The 21,834-nt window shown below is 43.1% G+C and overlaps 1 protein-coding gene across 1 annotated transcript in view; it reads left to right on the plus strand.

Annotated features, from left to right (window-relative positions):
- Positions 1-5,417: 5,417 nt before the first annotated feature.
- PSAP (prosaposin) overlaps positions 5,418-21,834 on the plus strand; it is a gene marked incomplete at both ends in the record, with an annotated part of 28,549 nt that continues 12,132 nt past the window's right edge. The window contains one exon of the mRNA XM_084245013.1: positions 5,418-5,457. Within this exon, the coding sequence (XP_084101139.1) occupies positions 5,418-5,457 (40 nt within the window). The remainder of the gene's footprint in view (positions 5,458-21,834) is intronic.

The following is a 21,834-nucleotide window of genomic DNA, read 5'->3' on the forward strand; positions in this document are numbered from 1 at the left end:
TACCCAGGGACCCCACATTTAAGGGGTGTATGCTCTAAAATGGGATCTCTTAGTGTGAAGGATCTTTAATAGACTAGTGTGCATAGAGAGGGAGAGAGAATATTCCTCACAATAGTTGCCCATTAAAACTCCAAAATTGGCCATCCCCTCGTGGGCAAATGCCCAAAGAGCAAAGTAAGGCTGGTGGGGCCCCAACACTTGCCACACGTCTTAGGCTCCTTCTGGCAGGGAACCACAGAAAAGGGGTTCTGAAGGAAGTCCCAGAGAGCTGGGATAGGAGATACAAATCAAGATAATGGCTGCTGCTATCAGCCTCCCCACCTGTCTCTCAGCCACAGGTCTCTTCTGCATGCATGCGGTGTCGCCATGCATCTCCTTCCAAGTCCCCCTAAATCCCTGGATGCAAGTAAAAGCTGGGGAAACAAGGGCCCTTCTTGGAACCCTTCCATGCCTTCCATGTTATATAGCTTGACCTGGCCACTCAGCTCCACCCCTTGTTCCTAGTAGCAAGTCCAAGGTGGCTGCATGTAAGTGGGGGAGAGTAAAATGGTACCTCCCCTAACAATGTCAACTATACAATGTATTTCCCAGGGAATGCCACCTAAGACAAACAATAGATAGATGTCAATTCAAGAGCCACATTGATCAGCTGGTAAAAGCAGTGGGAGTCTGGAGCTGAGAAAGCTTTGGAAGTCAGCTTCTGTTAGTGATGCCTGCTGTGAGTAAAGAAGTGGCCAGTGGGACTGGTGATAATTAGCATTCCTGAAGAGGCACGCAGTGTCACTGATGCCAAGTGGGAAGATTGTAGGAAGGAGGAGCAGATCAACAGTGTCAAAAGCTTAAAGGGAATGAGAAAGTGCTGGTGGACTTTCCAAGTAAGAATTCATTATCAATTTTCAAAAAGACACTCAGTGAGCTGGTAGGCTGGTTAGTGTTAGTGTGGAGGGCCACGAATAGATATGCTGAGTGTAGGTGACTGTTTCAAGGAGTATGGCTGTGAAGGGCAGGTGGGAGATGGCACAGTAGCTGCAGTGAAAGGAGCAGGAAGATATCTCATTCAGGATGAGACGGCACTGGATATATTTATAACCTGAAGGAGAAGAGTGCCAAGCGGGGTGAGACTGAAGTAGTTTGTAGTCAGGGCTGCCATTTAGCTGGTATAAATCAATAGACTTGTATCAGTAATAAAGTTATTGAAATACTGACCTCCTGATGCCCATCTTCTTGCTGGCTCATCCCCTGGGATAACCTAGTCCTCCAAATCAACAACCTGGTTCGTTTGGAGCCTTCCAGGGCACTTCTCCAGCTGGTTAGTACCAGTTGTCAAATATTTGCGGTGAATGTGTCCTTTCCTTCTAAGAATAGTACATAGAAATCACAAAATGAGCACTTATTTTTTCATTTCATTGATGAAAGAGTGAAGACCTGTGGCAATGGAGACTGGAGATGTAGCCTTTATTAGGAATATATTGCTAGAGGTGTTGTTTACTAACCAGGACTAGCCAGGACTAGAGGTGTTGTTTACTATCAAGATCAAGGAAAGGTGAAGGAAAGGTGAAGGATATTAGGAAACAATAGTAGACTGCCACATGGGAGGGTTCAGCCGGTGATGAATGCACAGGATTCGGTGGGTTGGGACTGGACATTTCTCCAGCAGTCCAGAGGAGGTTGGTAGAAGAGAAATCAGAGACCAGGAATTGGATGATGAACAAAGCATGATGGGAGAGGGCTCTTTGGGAGGGGCTGAAGCTTACTGAGGGGTCCAGACTAGGCAGAAAGGCAATTGCAGGCAGAAGAGACTGAAGGTTGGGGGTCTGGATAAGGGAGATTCTGGATGGTGAGGAGTCTGAGTGTAGTTATTTGAGCCACAGCTAGGGTGGGAGTGGGGCTGGAGCTTACAGAGCTGAATAAGGTTCCTGGGCTGCTGTTTAGGGAAACTGAGTAGAGATTGGGGTGAAGCAGGTGGGCTAGGTCTTCAAGATGGATGCCTGTTACATGTTACTTCAGCAGTCTTGGTTTAAGGACACTCTCAGTTGTGGAAACAGCAATAGATGAAAGTCCTTGGGGACAAAAGGGGGAAATTATCAAAAGGATGTGGTGCGCGCGCGTGCACGCATGTGTGTGTGTATGTGTGTGTGTGTGTGTGTGTGTGTGTGTGAGAGAGAGAGAGAGAGAGAGATCTCAGGCATCAGAAGTAGGACCTTATGAAGAACTGGGACTCAGAACTGGAAATCCATCAGGAACATCACCCCCACCCTCTGCCCCCCCGCCCCCACCTCCCACCTCTGGTGTACCTCACATTTCTGAGGAAAAACATGTTTTCAGTTCCATGAAAATGAATTCATAGTAGGGAAAAAAGTAAAGGCGATTTTCTTTTCTCATAAAATTTCTTAGACTTTTTCTTTTACAAACATGAAGTAACATTGTAGACATTGTAATAAGTGAAATAATGTAGACATTGTAGTCATTGTAATAAGTGAAATAATGCAAAAATGAATTAACCAAAGTCAGCAGAACCTCTGTTCCTCTTCTCACTGAAAATTTCATTGCTTTTGAAAGAGACTAAGCAAAAAGGCCATGGCCTCCTTAGTGTATGCCTAGACTGGAGGATCTTAAATTTCCCTTGCCAGCCTGTAATGCCTTCTGGGAAGTGAATAGCACGGTAGGCACTAGAAGATGGGGCTTTTGGCCTTGAGACTCACTTCCCTCAAAGGACCCCTGCACACCAGCACTTGCTGTTTCTACCTCATGCTTCAAAGCTGCATGGTTTTGTCCAGGCCTGCGATTTCCTTAGTTATTGCATCATCACTCTGCATTTGGAATCTCTCCAATTTCCACTTTTATAAAGGGCCCTCTGTGAACACTTTGGATAAAATGTTTCTTAGCTTCTGGATTGTCTCCCTGGTGGTATATAGCTAGGAATGGTAGTAGAGGGTCAAAAGGTCCACATACCTTTGAAGTTCTTGCAGCCTATGGCATAGATGTTTAGGAAGGTATTTTAAGAGGATTTAAGCATCAGCTGACCTGGTAAAAATTATTATAATCTACTTACTGTTTTTCCTTATTAAAATTCCATCCTTACAGGGAGGAAGGTGATGAAGGAATATATTACTTTTGTGTTAACCGGTGTAGAAATGAAAGACAGCAATAGTTCATCTAAAAAAAATAAAACAACCATTGACATATGCTTCTAATTACAAGGGAGAGGATATTAAAAAAGGCTTGTTTGGTTCTGACTCTGTCATTAAGTAGCTCTGAGATCTCAGTAAGGCCACCACAATGAAAGCTGATGGTCTGAAGAGCTCTAGGTTTCCTTTTGGCTTGGAATCTTACAACCTCTGCCTGGAACACAGGGATGTTTTGTTTCCTCCGTCAGCAAGGAAGTGAGGGACAGGTTTTATCCCATCTCTCTGTGTTCATCTGACCATAGCGCAGTCTGCTTCATCCTTGTGCCTGAACTTAGGAATATGAAGCCCACAGATGAGGTAGCCATAGGCTCCATTTGGCCACTAATGCCAACTAGTGAACCGTTCATTTTTGGAAAAGCTTGTCCTAACTTCTCAGCCCTTTCACATTATCCACTGTGGTACACACTTCCCCATCTCAATCCCCAGTGGGAAGTGAGAGCCGCAGTGTGGGGTTGGTGGTGCAGGAGGAGAACCAAAGGCTCTGAGACCTCTGTCTGTGGGCTATTCCTAGGACTGTCAGAATCTAGAGGATTCAAGATTGTCAGAAGCTAGGGGAACTTTGGGTTTGCCCCTCCCGGATCAAGTGTGACCCTGGACAAATGTCTTTCCTTCTCCAGGCCTGTTTCCCATTTTGTACAGTGATGGAATGGGGCTGAATGACCTCTAATAGCTTGAGATCCCCTTTTTTCTTCCCTTAGGGGACTGGTAGTTACTTGTCCCTTGGGGGGAGGGGGTTAAGTCATCCCTCAGCTCAGAACCAGATGGGGTCAACACAGGCAGAGGGCAAGGGCTTTGTGTGGGCCACCTATGCCTTTCTGGAATAAGGGGAGGAATGGGGACTGGCTATCTTGGGGACACTTGTTTCTCTAGCAAGATTACCAGCCTATTTTTAGCCGGGTTCTCAACTTGGGCTACATTTCTTGATCCCTTATCCAATGGCTTATTCCATTTCTTATTCTCCCCCATATTACTCCTGTAGTGGAAGAAAAATAATTTTCCCTCTACCCTTCTAGGTTCTTGACTAACACTGTCCTTGTAATAGTCTATTAGGAAAAAAATTACATAGATACAGGAATTTTAAAGCTATGAAAGCTAAGGGCTTGCAAGTGAAGCCTATCTGTCAAAATGAAGCCTATCTGTCAACCCCATCTAAGGAATGAGATAGGAACCTGGGGCTCCAAGGGGAGGATAATTCAAAGGAAACAAGGCATTTCTCCTGTTACCTCCAGCAGTTGCTAAGCAATGAATGACTGTAATGTACAAAGGGATATGGCTCATTTGGGGGCTTGTTCTGAACCCCTTCACTCCCTCCAACTCCAGTGACAGACCGTGGCAGAATCTTGTGTATATAGAATAGAGAAACCTGCTGGTAGGTCAGGTGGTAAGTGACCTCTGATAAGAAATGTTAAGAGGGAAAACCAGGGTCCAGAATGAGGCAACACGCAGACCCAGCAGGTGAAGCCTATAAACATCACTTAGGAGCCTGTGGGGGAGGAGGGGTGAGTTTGAATTTTGACTGTGAGAACTTAAAGTCATTAACTTTTTAAGTAGGTGTTCTCTGTAAAATGGCACCAATAATAGAAAATGGCACCTCATAGAAAAAAAGTGATTTAAAAGATATTTTATAGATATAGGGCCTCCCTGGTGGTGCAAGGGGTTAAGATGCAACTATGAAACTCTCCGCAGTCACTACAGCACGAGTTCCATCCTCCGCCAGGGAGCAACCCACATGGCGCAGCAGACCTCTCCTGTCTCGCCTGCTGTGCCCCTCAGCAGTGTAACTTCAGTCAATCTGCCTGTTCTGCTCACCACTGTCTCTGGTGGATCCTCCCACCCCCCACGCCCCTGGCCTGTACCCCAGTTATTGTATGAATAAATAAATCTTTTAAAATAGATATTTTATAGATATAATCTCTAACGTTGACTGGTTTAATTCTTAAATCCTTAGTTTTATTATTTTTAATAAATTCCCCCCGCTCTTCCCCTACAGAGTCCTCCTCTCCACTGCTGGGGGGCCGAAGGGGGCCCCCCTCGCGGGGCGCCCGCCCCGCCGTCCCTCCGCGCAGGCGCCCTGTGCGGCGCTGAGTCAGGCTGCGCGCGGAGCTCGGGCCGGCCCGCTCGGGGCGGGGCTTGCGCTTGCGCGGTGGGTGGCTTCGGGGTGGGGCGGGTTTATATTCGCGGAGGGTCAGCTGACGCTCTGCATTGCAGACTGCGGAGTCAAGCGGCGTCATGTCCACCCTCTTCCTTCTGGCCAGCCTGCTGGCCGCGGGTAAGCCCTGCGACCCCCCAGCTGCGGGACGGGCCCTCCTCAGGCCCGGCCACCCGTCGCGGAGCCTGGAGCGGACTGTTCCGGGCCTGGTCCCCGCGTTCCCTGCTGGACTGGGCAGGGGCGCGCACTGCGCAGGCGCGCGCGCCGCCTGTACCTGCCGGGCGGCGGCCGCCGGGGACGGCCGCGGGGAGCGGGCCGCGCTGCGGGCTCTGGGTCGGGGCGAGCGGCTGGGCTGGCGCGGCAGAAGCGGGGGCGTCACCGAGGGGTCAAGTTAGTGCGGGTTGGGGCCTCCCCTCAAGCTGCCGTTCCGCGGCAAGGCGGTGGGCCTGGAGGCTGACCCCTCCGGCGACTGGCATGTTTGTGCTGAGCGCACGTGATCGCCTGGACGGGCGCCCTGTCCCGCAGGGGACATTAGTCCTTGGGCTCAGTTGCCCCAGTTTCCAAGCAGATTGGAGGTGCAGAAGCAGAGTATATGATTTGTTGATAGTTGTCTTTGCATGCACATGTGTTTTTGAGTCTACATCTTGACACTGATAGGGATTTTTTGTGGTCCCGATGACTTTGCAATGGAGCTGTCTTTACACCTGCTGTGAAATGCCTTGCCCAGCCCTTGGCCGGCTTTAGCGGTGGCTTTTATTTTGGGGAGAATGTAAGTAGGTGAGAATGGTGTTATTCTCATACCTGTTTATTTCCCGAAATAGTTCCTGTGCTCAAAATCCGTGCAGATTCTGAAGACAAGGCTTGGAAACCAGCCATACTGCCTTCCTGGAATTGATTATCCCCCCTCAACTTTTGCCTTCACATCTTTTAAAGATTTATTTATTGATGCATACGGGAACTGGGGTACAGGCCAGGGGTGTGGAGAGTGAGAGGATTCACCAGAGACAGAGTGAGGAACAGAACAGGCAGATTGAAGTACACTGCTGAGGGGAGCAGTGGGCGAGTCAGGAGAGGTCTGCTGTGCCATGTGGGTCACCTCCCTGGCCAGGGATCAAACTTGTGCTGCAGTGGCTGTGGGGAGCTTCATAGGTTGCGTCTTAATCGCTTCCACCACCAGGGAGGCCCTTACCTTCACATCTTTACCTCTTTTAAATCATCTGTTTTTTTTTTTTTTTTAAAGATTTATTTTATTTATTTATACAAGCACTGGGTATAGTCAGAAGCGCGGGAGGGTGAGAGAATTTACCAGAGCCAGAGTGGGAAGCAGAGCAGGCAGAAAGACCGAAGTACACTGCTGAGGGAAGCAGCCGGCTGCAGGAGAGGTCTGCGCGCCATGTGGGACCCTCGCTGGTGGCCAGGGATCGAACCGGTGCTGCAGAAGCTGCGGGCAGCTTCGCAACCCAGCGCTTAACCCAGCACTCAATAGCTGCGCCACTGGGAAGGCCCCTCTTTTAAATCATCTTGGGAAAGGAAAAAGCAATGACATTTAGTACTTATCCTGTGGTTAGTCAGAGACAGATTTTAATTTGTATAGCGAGGATCCCAAGTCAGGTTGTTTTCAGATAATAGTACATGAAGGGAAATAAACGTGATCTTTAGAGCCAGCCTCAATTTCTGTTTTTAGTTAACAGTATGTAATAGAGGGGTTAACTTCCACTTTAAATAATCATGCCACCCAGCAAACAATAACAAAATGGATGACAGAGTTGGTGGAAAACTGGAGATTCTTTTTTTTTTTTTTTTTTTTTTTAGATTTATTTATTTATACAAGCACTGGGTACAGTCAGAAGCACGGGAGGGTGAGAGAATTCTCCAGAGTGGAGAGCAGAACAGGCAGACTGACGAAGTACACTGCTGAAGGGAGCAGCAGGCGTAGCAGGAGAGGTCTGCATGCCATGTGGGACCCTCGTTGGAGGCCGGGGATCAAACTGGCGAGCAGAGGCTGTGGGCAGCTTTGCAGCCCAGCGCTCAACCACTGAGCTACCGGGGAGGCCCTGGAGATTCTTTTTTTTTAATATATTTTAAAAAAGATTTATTTATGCATACAAGAGCTTGGGTGCAGGCCAGAGGCGTAGGGGGCATGAGGGGAGTGTGAGCGATTCATCAGAGATAGAGTGGGGAGCAGAACAGGTAGATTGAGTAAAATACACTGCTGAGGGGAGCAGCGGGGGAGGCAGGAGAGGTCTGCTGTACCAGGTGGGTCACCTCTCTGGCCAGGGATCGAACTCTGCTGATCGAACTCTGCCCCACAGTGCTGACTGCTTAACCCCTTGTGCTACCAGGGAGGCCCTGGGAGAATGATTCTTATAGATGAAATAGATTCTCAGCAACTCCCAAGAATGTGTCTTAACTTAACTCAAACTCTTGAACTTGTAGACTGGAAGACCACCAGCTTATCAAAGACTTTTAGGTTTTATAATAACCGAAGAAAACAGTTCTCTCGGGTTGAAATTGCTTATTAGTACATGGTCTGTATTATAAACTAATGCTACTTTCTAAATTTTCTGTGTTGATCGAAAATAGGTTTTTTCTTTCGGTGTGAAACAGTTGGTGTTATTGGCAGTACATAACTCCTCACAATACCCTTAAGAATTTTGAATCACTGAGATCACCTAAAAGTTTACTTGGAAATGTGAAATCCTCCTCTGTTATATATGGGCATTTGTTTCAGCAGAATATTTAATTAAGGTACCCTTTTTCCAGAACACTTGGGTAAATGGAAGTGTGTTATAAGTGTTATAAGTGTGTTGCTACTTGGCCTTTAGGATTATACCAAGTTCATGCTGGTAACAGTGCTAGGAATGTCCACTTGCCTTGACACCATTGTGAATTTTTGAAAGTGTTATTTCTAAAATTTCTAATGATATTGACAAGTTTGTTAATGAAAAGTGCTTAGAGATTGTGTCCATCTTCTCCCCTAGAGGGGCTTAGAAAGAACTTGCCTTTCCAAAACAGCACTTCTGTAGTCCTGAGTGTCTCCCTAAATCTGGATCAGCTTCGTTTTGTGTTTTAATGATGTCCTAGTGGTAGAAACACTTGCTATTACTTTTCTACTCAATCCAATCGTCCCTCTCTTTTCCTGCCTGAGAAAGAAAAGGAAGTCATGGTATTCTGAGAAAATTGGAGAACATGTAACTTCCTTGTGAGGAATAAAGACACAGGTCCCCAGAAGTGACTCTCCTAAATCATAGGCCATTTATTGGGGAAGCCAGTGTAAGAGAGTAGGACTCCTGACAGTGCTTACTCTTTGCACATCCTTCCATCAACAAGTACCTCTTAACCTTTTACAAATTTCCTGGGCTCTAATTTACATTCAGAAAACAACTTGGACACAAGTTAAGTGTACAATTTGATAAATTACCACTGGGTGAACATGCCCACTGTAGGTAACTCTCTAGAAATCCCAGAGATGTCTTACCCCCCTCCCCTACCCCGACTCCCTACCTTGTCTCACTTGCCCCAGAGGAAACCGTTTCGTCAGTCTAGCACAGAAGAGGTAAAAACCTAACTGCTGTTTTTGAAATTTTTTTTTAAAGATTTTATTTTTATATATACAAGAACTGGGGTACAGGCCAGGGGCATGGGAGGGTGAGAGGATTCACCAGAGAGCAGGGAGCAGAACAGGCAAACACTGAAAGCACTGCTGAGGGGAGCAGTGGGCGAGACAGAAGAGGTCTGGTGCATCATGTGGTTATCTCCCTGGCTGGCTGGGAATTGAACCCGCTCTGCAGAGGTTGCGGACAGCTTCACAGAGTGGCGCTCAACCCGCTGCGCCACTGGGGAGGCCCTGTTTTTGAAATTTTTATCATTGAAATCATAGAGTAAAAACATACTGTTGGGTCATTCCTCTAGTGGAAAAAGGCAGGTCCATTGTTAATGAGGTGATATGCATAAAGCTTGAGGCTTAGTGCTGGGATGTAGGAGATGCTCACTGAAGCTTAGCTGCCTCTGCTGTTTCTGTGGGTTTTATGGTGGCTAACCAATTGAATCGTGTTTGCTCCGTTCTGAGGCAGGTAAACTCTCCAGGGACACTAGAATGTATTATGTGCATCCTATTTTTATTGTGATCTAAGACATGATTTTATGGCACAAACTGTTGAATTTCAACAGAACTCAAGTTCTCACTGGCCAGAAATTTGTCGATGAATAATCAGTTTTATTCTGTGAAAATATTACAGTAAGTCATGAAGGGTTTTTTTTTGCATTAATGAATCAAGGATTTGGTAAGTGCTTTAATTGCATTTGAGGAGTGTATCTAATACTTCCTCTGAGTGTTGAATTGTACTTGGATTGAGTGGTCTGGATTTTGCAGAATCAGAAGACGCTGTTCCTACATTTTCTTGATATTTAAGACTGAAATGGCCAGACTGGAACTTGACTGAATAGGGAAGAAGACGTGTGGACAGGCGCTGCTGGCTGGGGAAAGTACCTAATAAGCCTTGAGAAGCTCTCAAAGCCAAGACCAAGCCTTTGGGGCACATATCAGTTACATCTTCTAGCATGGACAGTCTAGATTATTTGATGCCAGGCTGTCAGGCCTTTCTCTCTGAATCCTTTTTTGGTTCTGCCACCAGGAGGGAAGGTCTGGATATTCTTTTTAAAAAAATATTTATGTCTATAAGAACTGGGGTACAGGTCAGAGGTCCGGTGGTGGGTGGAGTGAGAGAACTCACCAGAGACAGAGCGGGGAACAGAACAGATTGACTGAAATGCACGGCTGAGGGGAGGTCTGCTGCGCCATGAGGGTAGCTCCCTGGCCAGGGATTGAACTCGCTGCGGATAGCTTCATGGTGCTGCGACTTAACCCCTTGAATCACCAGGGAGGCCCAGCCTGGATATTTTTTAAAATCAAAAGAATGCTAATTATATTGCCTGTCTTTTTAAAAATCACTTGAAAGCAATAGTTAAATATAGTGATTGGGATGAAGAATTTGGCTCTTACAAAAGTACCGATTGCATTTTGTTTCTTGAAGTTCTAGAAAACCACCTGGATTACGGCCTTAGTTGCCACCTGTGTGCTGAAAAGTAATCTATCCAAATTCCATATTTTCTTGTGGAATTTGGAATTCTTTATGAATGGACTGAGATGATATTATGGAATAGAAGTTTAACTTGATCACATGCTGACAGTAGCTATGCGACCTTGGGCAAGTTGCTTAAATTGTACTTCATCTGTTATATGGGCTTAGTAATCATTCCTATCTAATCAGGTTGCTGTGAGTTTTTATTAAATTACATTATGACATGACTTAGGTCGTAAATATTCTAAGGTTTGCTGCTATACCACAAGTGAAAGTAAGTTTGACCATGCCCTTGACCCACCAGCACAGCCATCTTCTCTGTCTTTGTTTTTGTAATGTCCCATTTTTGAATTTCAAGGGATCTTTTTAAATTGAACAAACCAGAACAAAGTTAAATTGATTTATTTAGCTGGACATGATTAGTGGGTCAGGAAGACAGAGCAGGGTAACCCAGTATTCAGCAATTTGGATGGACGTGGTAGTCTGTACTCTAGGAAGCTGAACTTTGTATGGAATGGATCAGAGCAGCCCAGTAGATCAGGGCTAATTCCTGGTAACCTGTCCACTCAGATTCTAGGCCCATTGTCACTAACTGGTACCTGGGATAAGTCTTTTAAAGCTGTTCCCCCCTCACTGGTTTTCTTATCTGTAAAATCTAAGTGAACAATTTAGATTGGATAGTTGCAGCATGTAATAGGTAAGTTCAATCAGTGTAATAGTGTGTAGAGTGAAAAGTATGATCTTTCCAGAACATACTGTGTATGTAAGTGGCTATGTATGTGATTTCCTCCCCATCCCAAACCCTTTTTTTTTTTAACACAAACGGTGGCAAATTATACTGACTCTTTTGCTCCCTGTTCTTTTTTAAATTGCAGAACAATCTGCATATCCAGGAAAGTGGGAGAGTAATTGTGCTGAGCACCTACACATACAATACCCTCATTAAGAAATAGAGTGAAAGAACTTAATTCTCCCTTCATGGATAACACCTTCTTGGACTTGGTGTTTATCATTCCCTTGCAAGTCTTTATATTTGGGTACATATAAATGTAGCCTTCAAGTATGTAAAGCATTGTTTTGTTCTTTAGACATTTTACAAGCATTTATATACTATTTTGTTTTGTTTTGCTTACTTAAGGTTCATTCATGTTGATAATATATAGATTTGTTTAATTCATTCTTACTACAGTATAGTATTCTTGTATCATACTTAATTCTCTATTCTGTTGTAGACATTTAGATTATTTCCATTTGTTTTTTGTTACAGCTGCGTCTGTAAATATTCTTGTGCAGATATTTCTCTGGAGGATATATTTAGGAACAGAATTGCTGAGTTGTGTAGTATACATATTTTCACCTTAACTAGAAATTGCCAAATTACACTGTAAAATGATTTTGGCCATTAAAATTTTCATGATACACAATTTTTAGTTGCAGCATAAACATTTGATGTTGTCAAATTTTAAATATTGCCAATTTGAGAAAAGGGTAAAAGGTTTTTATTTGCATTTCTCCTTTTATTTGTACCTTAGACATCATTTCATGCTGGTACAGATATATCTTTACTACATTAAAAAACAAACAACAAAAACCCTTTAAGTTTTGGAGAAATTCTAGATTTATAGAAATGTTAACAAAGATTAAAAAAAAACCCCAAAAGATATATAGTGAGTTCTTATATATGTTCCACCCTAATTCCTCTGTTGTTACCATCTTCTATAACCAATGTACATTTGTGAAAAGTAAAAAGTTAATGACAAAAATACTGTTAACTAGACCACAAGCTTTATTATTTTTTAAAAGATTTACTTATGCATACAAGAGCTGGAGTGGGGGGTGGGGGGGGGCGGTGAGAGGATTCACCAGAGAGAGGGGAGCAGAACAGGTGGATTGACTGAAATACATTGCTGAGGGGAGCAGTAGGTGAGACAGGAGAGAGGGCTGCTGTGCCATATGTGTTAGCTCCCTGGTCAGGATCAAACTCATTCTGCAGTGGCTGTTGATGGCTTCATTGTTCTGAGACTTAATCCCTTGTGCCACCAGGGAGGCCCTATACCACAAGCTTTATTTGGATTTTACCAATTTTCCCACTAATCTTAAGTTTCTGTTCCAGGATCAAATTGAGAGTGCCGCATTGCATTTAGTTTGTCATGGCTTCTTAAGCTCCTCTTATTTCCCAGCTTTGTAGTAAATACCTGTATGGTATTTCATTGTATGCTTGTGTTATTTTGTTAACACGGTTGGTGTATAGCTGTGTTTTGGAAAAAAGTGAGATGAATTCTAATGGTTCTTCTAAGTTTTAAAATTGAATTCTGACTACATTTGGAGAGATACTGCTTTTGAAAGAGATGACTTACTTTTAGTCATTTAAAGGAAAATGTAAATTAAGATATTTAGAGGAAAATATAAATAAGATAGAGGAGCTAATACAGAATGTTCTTTTGGCCCAGCTGAACGATGTCACTTACTACAGTAAAATAGTCCTTTAGCAGCTGTGATTATTTCTAATCATTTAGAAGTAACGGGTGCTGTCTGTTCTGCATATGTAGGTAGTGCTATCAAGATCATGTACTTCTTTGCTCATGAGAATTAAAACCTAACATTTGTCTACAAGGGCACATGTCATCTGGCCCTTGGCTACTACTCAGACCTCTTCTCCCTCCTGTCTGGTTAGGCCTCTGTCCAGCACCCTGGGCGCTTGTTGTTCAGAATCTTTGCATTTTGTGTTCCATCTGTCTGGGACATCTTCCTACCCGGACTGTCCTTGGGGTTTACTCCCTCTGTTCAGATCTCTGCTCAGGTTGCCTTAGCAGAATTCCCCACTGCTGTGTTTGAAATGGCAATGTCATTTGTCCTGGTCTTGCTCCTCCCTTGACTTTGTATTATCTTCCATCATAGCACTCAGCCACTTATGGCATTATACATCATTTTATTTATTTGTTGTCTTGATCACTTGCTGTGTCTGCAGCACATATGTGTTTGGCACATAATAGGCACTCAGCATTGATGAATGGTGGTGTGAGGTGTAGCCAGGTGAACTTTGACTCAGAAAGTGCTGGTAGGTTGGTGTGCATGAAAGGCAAATGTTAATAGTTGCAAGTCTTTATCACGATTAAATAAAGCATTTTATGTGCTGAAATTAATTTTAATAAGTTGTGTTTAGGAGTTGCCAATCAAGAGTGACTGGATTCACGTGAAGTGTTGACCTTTATAATAGTCTGTGTAATGGTTAGAGGGAGCCTCAAACCTGACTTAGATAACTTGGAATCTAACTTTGATAACTTAGGTAGCTCTGATTGAGGAAATTCTGAAATAGGAACAAGGATAATTTGAGGAAGTTGCTTTTCCCACTTCTGGTTCCAGAAAATGTTTTTCTAAATGTTTAATCCAGTAGTCCTCAAAACTTTGGTCTCAGGATCCCTGTATATTCGTAAGTTACTGAAGTACCCCAAAGAGCTTTTGTTTATATGGGTTGTATTGCTATTTATCATTTTACAAATTGACCTGGCAAAATTTAAAATTAATCATTTAGAAATAAGAACAAATCCATTACATGTTGTAATTTTAATGAGAAAAATTCTTAAAGACAAATATATTTTGTAAGGAGAATGGCTTGTTTTACTTTTTTAATGTCTTTTACCACCTGGCTAGATTCTGCATTCAGTCTGTTGTATCCTATGGCATGCCTCTGGAAAAACTCTACTGCACATTTTTGAGTAAATGGATGAAAAAGGCAACTCATATCTTGCCATTGTGGTAAGAATTTTGACTTCACGGACCACCTGAGTCACTGGAACTCGTAATAGTTGGCACTTAACTGAGAGTTTGTCTACCCAGACCTGTTCTAAGCACTTTCTGCTCACTGATTTAATCTTCACAGCAACCCTCTGGGATGAGGACAATTAAATCAGAATGCTGAGGGCATTCTAATACTCTCCCCTAATTCATGCTGTGCTCTGAATTTCAGATTTTAGTATTTCAAATAAAGGCAATATATTCCTATTAAGTATTAACCAAAGTAAGTTAAAAGTGACATTTGTAATAGTATCTAAAACATTATATTAATAACAGTCATGTGGAACAAGTCCAGGCATTATGGGATTTGCATCTCATCCTTATTTTAGCATATTGTTGTCTTCTGTGAGTGTACAGAGACCACCCCCTGGATAGCAGGGAAGGATGGACCCTGTACTTACTTCTGACTGATGAATTGACTCTTGTCCATCACCCTGTGTTGGTGACTCAGCTAAACTGACTGTGGTTCTAGAACTGTACAGGTGCGCCTCTGACCCAGACTCCCCTTGTTTAACTGATGGGACTGGCAGTCTTGCCATGCCTCACTTCTTCGTGGTCCAGTTGTGGTATAGTCTTTTTAAGGTGATCGAAGTTCATCTCTGATCATCACCTAAAAGGCTGACACTTTAGATGAAGAGCTTTGCTAGCAGCAGTTTATATTGGACTGGCATGCTCTTGAGGGAACTAGTTAGGAATGTCTTTTCTCAAAATTGATTATGGCATGTTACCTCACCCTTGTACAATCTATGAAGGTGGCATCCTGGCCCTACGTGTCTCAGTCATCATTGCACAAGATAATCTACCCGAGGACTTGATCATCTCCTCCTTGTAGATCAGTATTTTGTCCTAGATTGATCTGGTTTGCGAGGAAAATTAAAAAGCAAGACAGTAGTGGGAGAGGACAGCAGGAAAGAAAGAACATTTGTTTTAAATAACAGAGATTACATTTTCTCTGGGCTAGAGGTGACTCCTGGCTTAAAAGTTTCATTGACACAGATTCCAGAGGAATATAGGGACATTTTGTCTTCCAGATCAGGGTGTATTCTATTCCAAATGATTAAATACAGTGTTTTTATTCTGCTCTGCAGAATGTTTTCCCAAAGCATCTCCTGCTCTTAGGGGATCTAAGATAGTGGAGAAATGTCTCAGTGCTGGGGACCTGAGGTAGATGCTGTCCCTCCTGGGGTTATCCTTTCTTGGTTTCCTAGCAACCTGTCCGTTGTCATGACGATGCATTATCCAGACAGCAGATGCACTGGAATGTATGCTGGCGGAGGCTGATTGCATTTCCTGTTCCTCCCTTTTCTTATTTTTTTCTATTTTTTTGGGGGGGGAGGGGTAACAATCCTCAAATAGTATTTGGTGTATGATACCTAAAATTTTTATTTTTCAAAAAGTCTTTATTTTTGGGGGCATCCCTTGTGGTGCAAGGGGTTAACATGTAACCTATGAGGCTGTCTGTAGCCACTGCAGCACCATTTCAATCCCCACCAGGGAGGTGAACCACATGGCGCAGCAGACCTCTCCTGCCTCGCCCGCTGCTCCCCTTAGGAGTATATTTCAGTGGATCTGCCTATTCTGTTCCCCACTCTGTCTCTGGTGAATCCTCTCACTCCCCACACCTCTTGCCTGTATCCCAGTTCTTATATGCATAAATAAATCTTTATAAGAACTGGGGTACAGGCCAGGGGTGTGGAGGGTAGGTCATTTTGGGGAGTATTCTGGTGAGTGAGGTAGGTGATGAAGCTGGTATTAAGATTGACTACAAACTACAGAGAATGAGAGTAATAGTAACTTCACTGCGCTAGAACTGTTCCTATCACAGGAAGTTCAGGAGCCAGGCAGTTGAGGGCAGGTGCTTGTTCTACTTCCAGAAGAACTCAGACCCAGGCTCCTAGCTCTTATGTTCTGCATCCTCGAGATTTAGCCTCTTTCTCCATGATCCTTTATAGCTGCTAAAATTCTTACCGTAATGCTTGTCTTTATAGGTGTGATGACCTCTACTCATATCCTGTCAGTCAGAATATAGTCTCATGACCAGACTTGGCTATGAGAGAGACTGGGAAATGTAGTCTTTAGTTGTGGCCACTGCTTATATAGCTAAAGAGTTGTAGTTGTGAAAGAAGGGGAGCGTGGATATTGGGAGCAACTTGTGGTCCCTTCCACTTTGGGCTACAATTGTTCCCTGAAATGGGTTGTGAGGCTTATTTTTTCTGATTTAAAGGAAACTTGAGAAAATTAAATTATACCAAGATATAAAGTTAGAATATGAATGCCTCTTTCTGATTGTCCTCCCCAAGTGCACCGCTAACAATTACATGTACAATTAACTGAGCTTTGTAGGTGCCACTTTGTGCTTTCTCTACCTTCTCTTTACCTTCACAGAATTTCCAAGAAAAGAGACACTCATTTTCTAGATTACTGTGACATACATATATTGTTAAAGTGTTGGCTGTAGTAAATATCAGAGCAGGAGTTCCTGTAGGTTTGTCTATCCCTAAAACAGTCATTGTGTTGTCGTATTCCTTGCTTGCCCTCCCAGAAAAGGAGAGGTTTTGAGGAGACTCTAGAAGGTGGGTTCCAAAATATTTTGAACAGTGACAGCTATTAGAGGAAAACCAGCCTTTAGCTCCAATTTGATGAATCACTGAAAGCATTTTACCCTGTAATATTATTAGTGCCTTAGTGGGCAACTCTGATTCTTACTCGGGCAGAACTTCTGGGTTAGCACCTAGAGACAGTGTGGATGGACCTCTGGGCTCATTACAGTATGGCCTGTGCTTCACTCTCCTTGTGACTCCTGGGTCTTGCATATAGTAACCAACAACTGGAGATGTGGTGACATAGCTTCTCAAGGTCTTTGAGTTTCCAGTTAATTACTTGATTAAATGTAGAGTAAACAAATAGTATAGACTTGCTTCAGCTCTTTGTGGCATGACTATGATCAGAGAAAGGTCCTAGTGTTGTTGCAGATGATGATGATGATCACAGCACATTCCTGTAGCGTGCTGGCACTGTGCTGTATTCTATAAATATTGGTTTATTTGTATGGACTCCTAGGAGTGAGCACTAGTCTTGGGGTCATCTTGCATACTGGAAGATTGAAGTCTCAGGGTTACATGACTGGAAGTGTTGGCTCTATGATCTGAACCCCTGTCTCATTTCAAAGCCAGCCTGTAGGGGAGATATGGGAATAAATGAAAATTCCAGAAATGGTGATAAGGGCTCAATGGCTGAGAGGTGTAGTACTCTGGTAGTTGAAAGTTGGTTTTCACAATAATTCAGTGAAACAATGACTTTCTCTTCATTTTACACATAAAAAAACAAGCTCAGGACAGTGATTTGCTTGAAGTCTTTTGGACCAGACCTAGAAATTGTTTTTTTTCTCAGTACAGTCATGTGTCTTTTAATGATGGGGCTATGTTCTAAGAAATGTGTCATTAGGTGATCTTGTTGTTTGCGAATATCATAGAGTGTAATTACACAAACCTATTAATAGATGGGCTAGCCTGATGCTCACCTAGAGGCTCTGTGCTACAGCCTCTTGGGCCTGCTGTTATATATGCTGTCCACCTTAGACTGCCTTTAGCATCTGAAAGGTTGTTAAGCAATGCATGACAATATACCATGTTTGAAAAACATTTAAGATAAATGGCAGGTAAATTGCCTTAGAAGTCTTACTCTAAGGTCTAGGTTTAGTTCTGAAGTCATCATAAGAGCATTGAAAATACACATAGAAGGCCTCCTCCCTAGTGGCGCAAGGGGTTAAGCACCACACTGTGAAGCAATCCGCAGCCTCTGCAGCCCGAGCTCAATCCCAGGCCGGCCAGAGAGCAGCCCACACGGTGAAGCCGGCCTCTCCTGTCTCACCCGCTGCTCCCCTCAGCAGTGTATTTCAGCCATTCTGCCTGTTATGCTCTGTCTCTGGTGAATCCTCTCACCTCTTGCATCTCTGGCCTGTACCCCAGCTCTTGTATGCATAGATAAATAATTCTTTTTTTTTTTTTTTAAAAGAAAATATACCTTGAGACTCCCTGCGTACCAGGATCACTGAAGTTTTTGGTCAAGAGTCTAGTGCTGCCAAAAGGCCATGTCTGGTTCTGCTCGAGGCAGCTGTTCTCAGTGCAGTAAAATCCCATTACAATTTGTTTTTGAAAAGTGATGTGTGTGTGTGGACCTTTTTGTTGCTAGGACTGGAGAGTAGAAAGGGAATATATCATCTGTCCATTTCCTAAGGAAGTACCATTGAAGTCTGTCTTAAGAGGAAAAACCTGTCTTTCCTTAAAATGAAGCTTGCCCATGGGGTTTTAGTTGATAGTACAAGTGATAGTTTCTCTGATTTCAGCCTTAGTAGCATTTTACCTTTACGGGCTCGAATGCCAGGCGCTTGAACTGAGAGGTGTAGTAGTTGAGTTGCCCTCACTAGTGTTCGTTTCTTAACATGACATATTTAATCATAGCTCTCCAGGTGGTTAGGCAAACATTCTAAGAACTTTCTTAGAGGTCAGTTTATTGCCTCAGAGAAGGAAGTTGGTATTTGGGGGCAATGTGTGGGAGGACGAGAATAGAGATGAAAGCTTTGCTGGGAACATGTTTTGAGAAATAACTCATCAGAAGAGTGGTTTAGGTAATTTTATATGTTGGTTATATATAAATACTGACAATGGTGTTTGCTGCTTCATGTTCAGAATGAAGTTGTATAAACTCCTTAAGAGGCCTTTCTAGCCCCACTTAGCTCTCAGGATCTTTCTTACACAGAATTCCTTTCAGGTTGGGCATTTTGTTTTCGCTTGGTTGCTTCTGCTATTGGAGAGGTCATTCTGTTTTTTCTATCTCTTGGATGTTAAATATATACTCCTTATTTGGGGCTGCAGTCAGCTTCCCTTCACCTCTTCCCAAAATTCTGGGTCTAGGACATGAAACCACACTGAGCAGATGTGCTCCCATGTGCCAGGTCGAGGTCTCCTTCATTTGTGAAAGGATTTGCTCTCCTAACTAAACACTCCTGTCTTCTACGGCACTCAGAAGTATAGTCCTGTGCTCACCTTTCTCACCCGCTTTGTTCTCCACTGTGCATTGTGCTGTCATGGGTAGTTACTTGCACAGTGTGTTCTGTGCTCCTGTGGCCTGTGCCCTGCAGTCCACACATGTCACACTGGCTCAGTTGGCTCTGACCATCAGGCTGGCTCTGCTGTTGCTTCTTCTTTTGTTTTCTTTTAGCCTAAAAGACTTCACCTTTATTTACTTATTTTTTTTAAAGATTTATTTATGCACACAAGAACTGGGGTGCAGGCCAGAGGTGTAGGGGGTGAGAGGATTCACCAGAGACAGAGTGGGGAACAGAACAGGCAGACTGACTGAAATACACTGCTGGGGGGAGCAGGGGGCAAGACAGGGGAGGTCTGCTACGCCATGTGGGCAGCTCCCTGGCAGGGGATTGAACTCATGCTTCAGTGGCTGCCAATAGCTTCATAGTGCTGAGACTTAACCCCTTGCACTACCAGGGAGGCCAAGATTTCACCTTCAGATATAACTTTGTGAGTTTCATTTTCCTAGCTATGTAGTTACTTGGACTCTTTCTTTTAACCCCTTTCTCATCCGGGGCTGCCGCCATTTCTTGTATGGACTTTTTTTGGAATGAACTTTCCAGTTAGGTGCCTGACGAATCTTCTGCTTCCTTTTCACTTTGGCACATCATGTTTGGGTTGTTGATATACTTAGTTATGCACACAGGCTGAACCCACAGAGCAGTGAGTGTGGCAGGTGGGGTTTCCAGTTCCCGGAGACTTGTCTTTGCAGACTATCTCTTCCCACTCCCTTTTGTGTTCTGCTGATGAAAAAACAAAGGAAGTTTTACCAAAAAACCCTTTGACAAAGAGAACTGCTCTCCTTTGAAATGTTCAGGAATTCTTCAAACCTCTGTATGTAGCCAGTCTTTTATAGCTGCCTCTTTCAAGTGCCAGTTCAAATTTCATTTTCAAGAATGCATGTCTAGCTCCACCAGGCGGTTAGTATTGTCTTTGCTCCATTTGGTCATGTGGTTTTCTCAGTTTCTGTGAACACATCCCCATTACTTTGTGTCCCTCCAGCTGTGTCTGCTTTCATGGGCGTCCTGCATGGACATCTGCTGACCTACACGTGTCACATACTGTTTTTTCTGTGTGTGTCATTATAGTCTGTATGCATTAGTTGTCTGTAGTGTTACACTGTGTGTTAGATGTCTGTAGCGTTGTATACTGTGTGTGTTACATGTCTGTAGGATTATTATTTTTTCTTTGATTTACATGTTTAAGTAATATGCAGCATGTCATTTCTTAGGTATCTATGGGGTTTTCATCTCAGACTTGGGCAAAACGTTTCCTCTTTACAGTAGAAATTGTCATATCCCCTGGAGTCATCTGTGTGTAATCTGGTATAATTTGTTGTTTCTTAATTGAATCTTGGGTTAGAGGTGAGGTGTGAAGCTGAGGGGTTTACCCTCATTTTCCAGTTCCCAAATCACGGAAACTATAGAAATGTTCAAGAAATGTAGGCACTCACAAGACAGTTTACAAAAGTACATACACACATAACATAATATTTGGTGTTAGAAAATACAATTTAGTGAACCATTGTACTTTAAAAAAAATTTATACTACCCCTGTACAATGTAGTAGTCATGAATTTTTATTTGATATACATCTTTTTAAGTAAATTTCAAAGCCACAGAATAGTTTTGTTAAAATATCATTGGTTTTTCTCTTTATTTTTTGATGGTTCAGATTATACCTACTTTTTAGTATTGAAAATTAAGTTATACATATTTCACATATCATATTTTCCCTTTTGAATTGCTGTGTTTCCATAGAATGGATTTCTAGAAGTGGATTTACTTTCTGAAGGGGGATTTTTTTATATACACCATTTGTTTTAGGTGGTATTCTCAGTCATGTTGCTATCAGCCTTGTAAGAATGTGTCTCACACTATTGATACAAACCTGTCAAGGTTCATGTTTTTGTTGTTGTTCTTGGTTAACTTAAATTTTCAAAGTAAGGCAACTCCTTGTGTTTCTTTTGTCCCAGGTGACACTCAGCCTTTCTCTAGCTTTTCCTAAACCTGTTTCTGTGCCTGTGGCATTTATTCAGATCCTTTCTTCATTCGCACAGTAGATGAAATGCCACCCAGCTGGTTCTGAGCACACACACACTGCCTTCAGAGTGAATTGTGTGATCTTGTGCTTTTGTTGGTAACCTAGTTTATGTGCAAAAACTCAATAGATTTTTTTTATAAAAGGGCTTTCCACTGGAACACTGAGAATCGTTATTCTATGTAATAAGAGGATGAATGTTGTTATGTAACTCTCAGATTAAAGAAAAAGCTGTCTTTCATTCTAAATATGTTAAAATTTCCTGTATTTAAATCTGTCAATCTTATTTCCTCTGATTTATTTCATCACTCTGTAGAAGTTTTTTCAGGTTGTAAAGATTAAAAAATGTATATACCTGCTACTGTTTAAAAATAACGAGCTGAAAAAAGGTGATCTCGATGTATTAGTCCCTTCTAGCATGAGTTAGATGTCAGTGCAGCTCTTGACGAGGTCCCGCTGTGGTTTGTGGGTGAGGGGCCAGGTAGGCTGTCCAT

The sequence above is a fragment of the Talpa europaea genome (genome assembly GCF_964194135.1).
Source record: "Talpa europaea genome assembly, chromosome: 10".
NCBI lineage: Eukaryota > Metazoa > Chordata > Mammalia > Eulipotyphla > Talpidae > Talpa > Talpa europaea.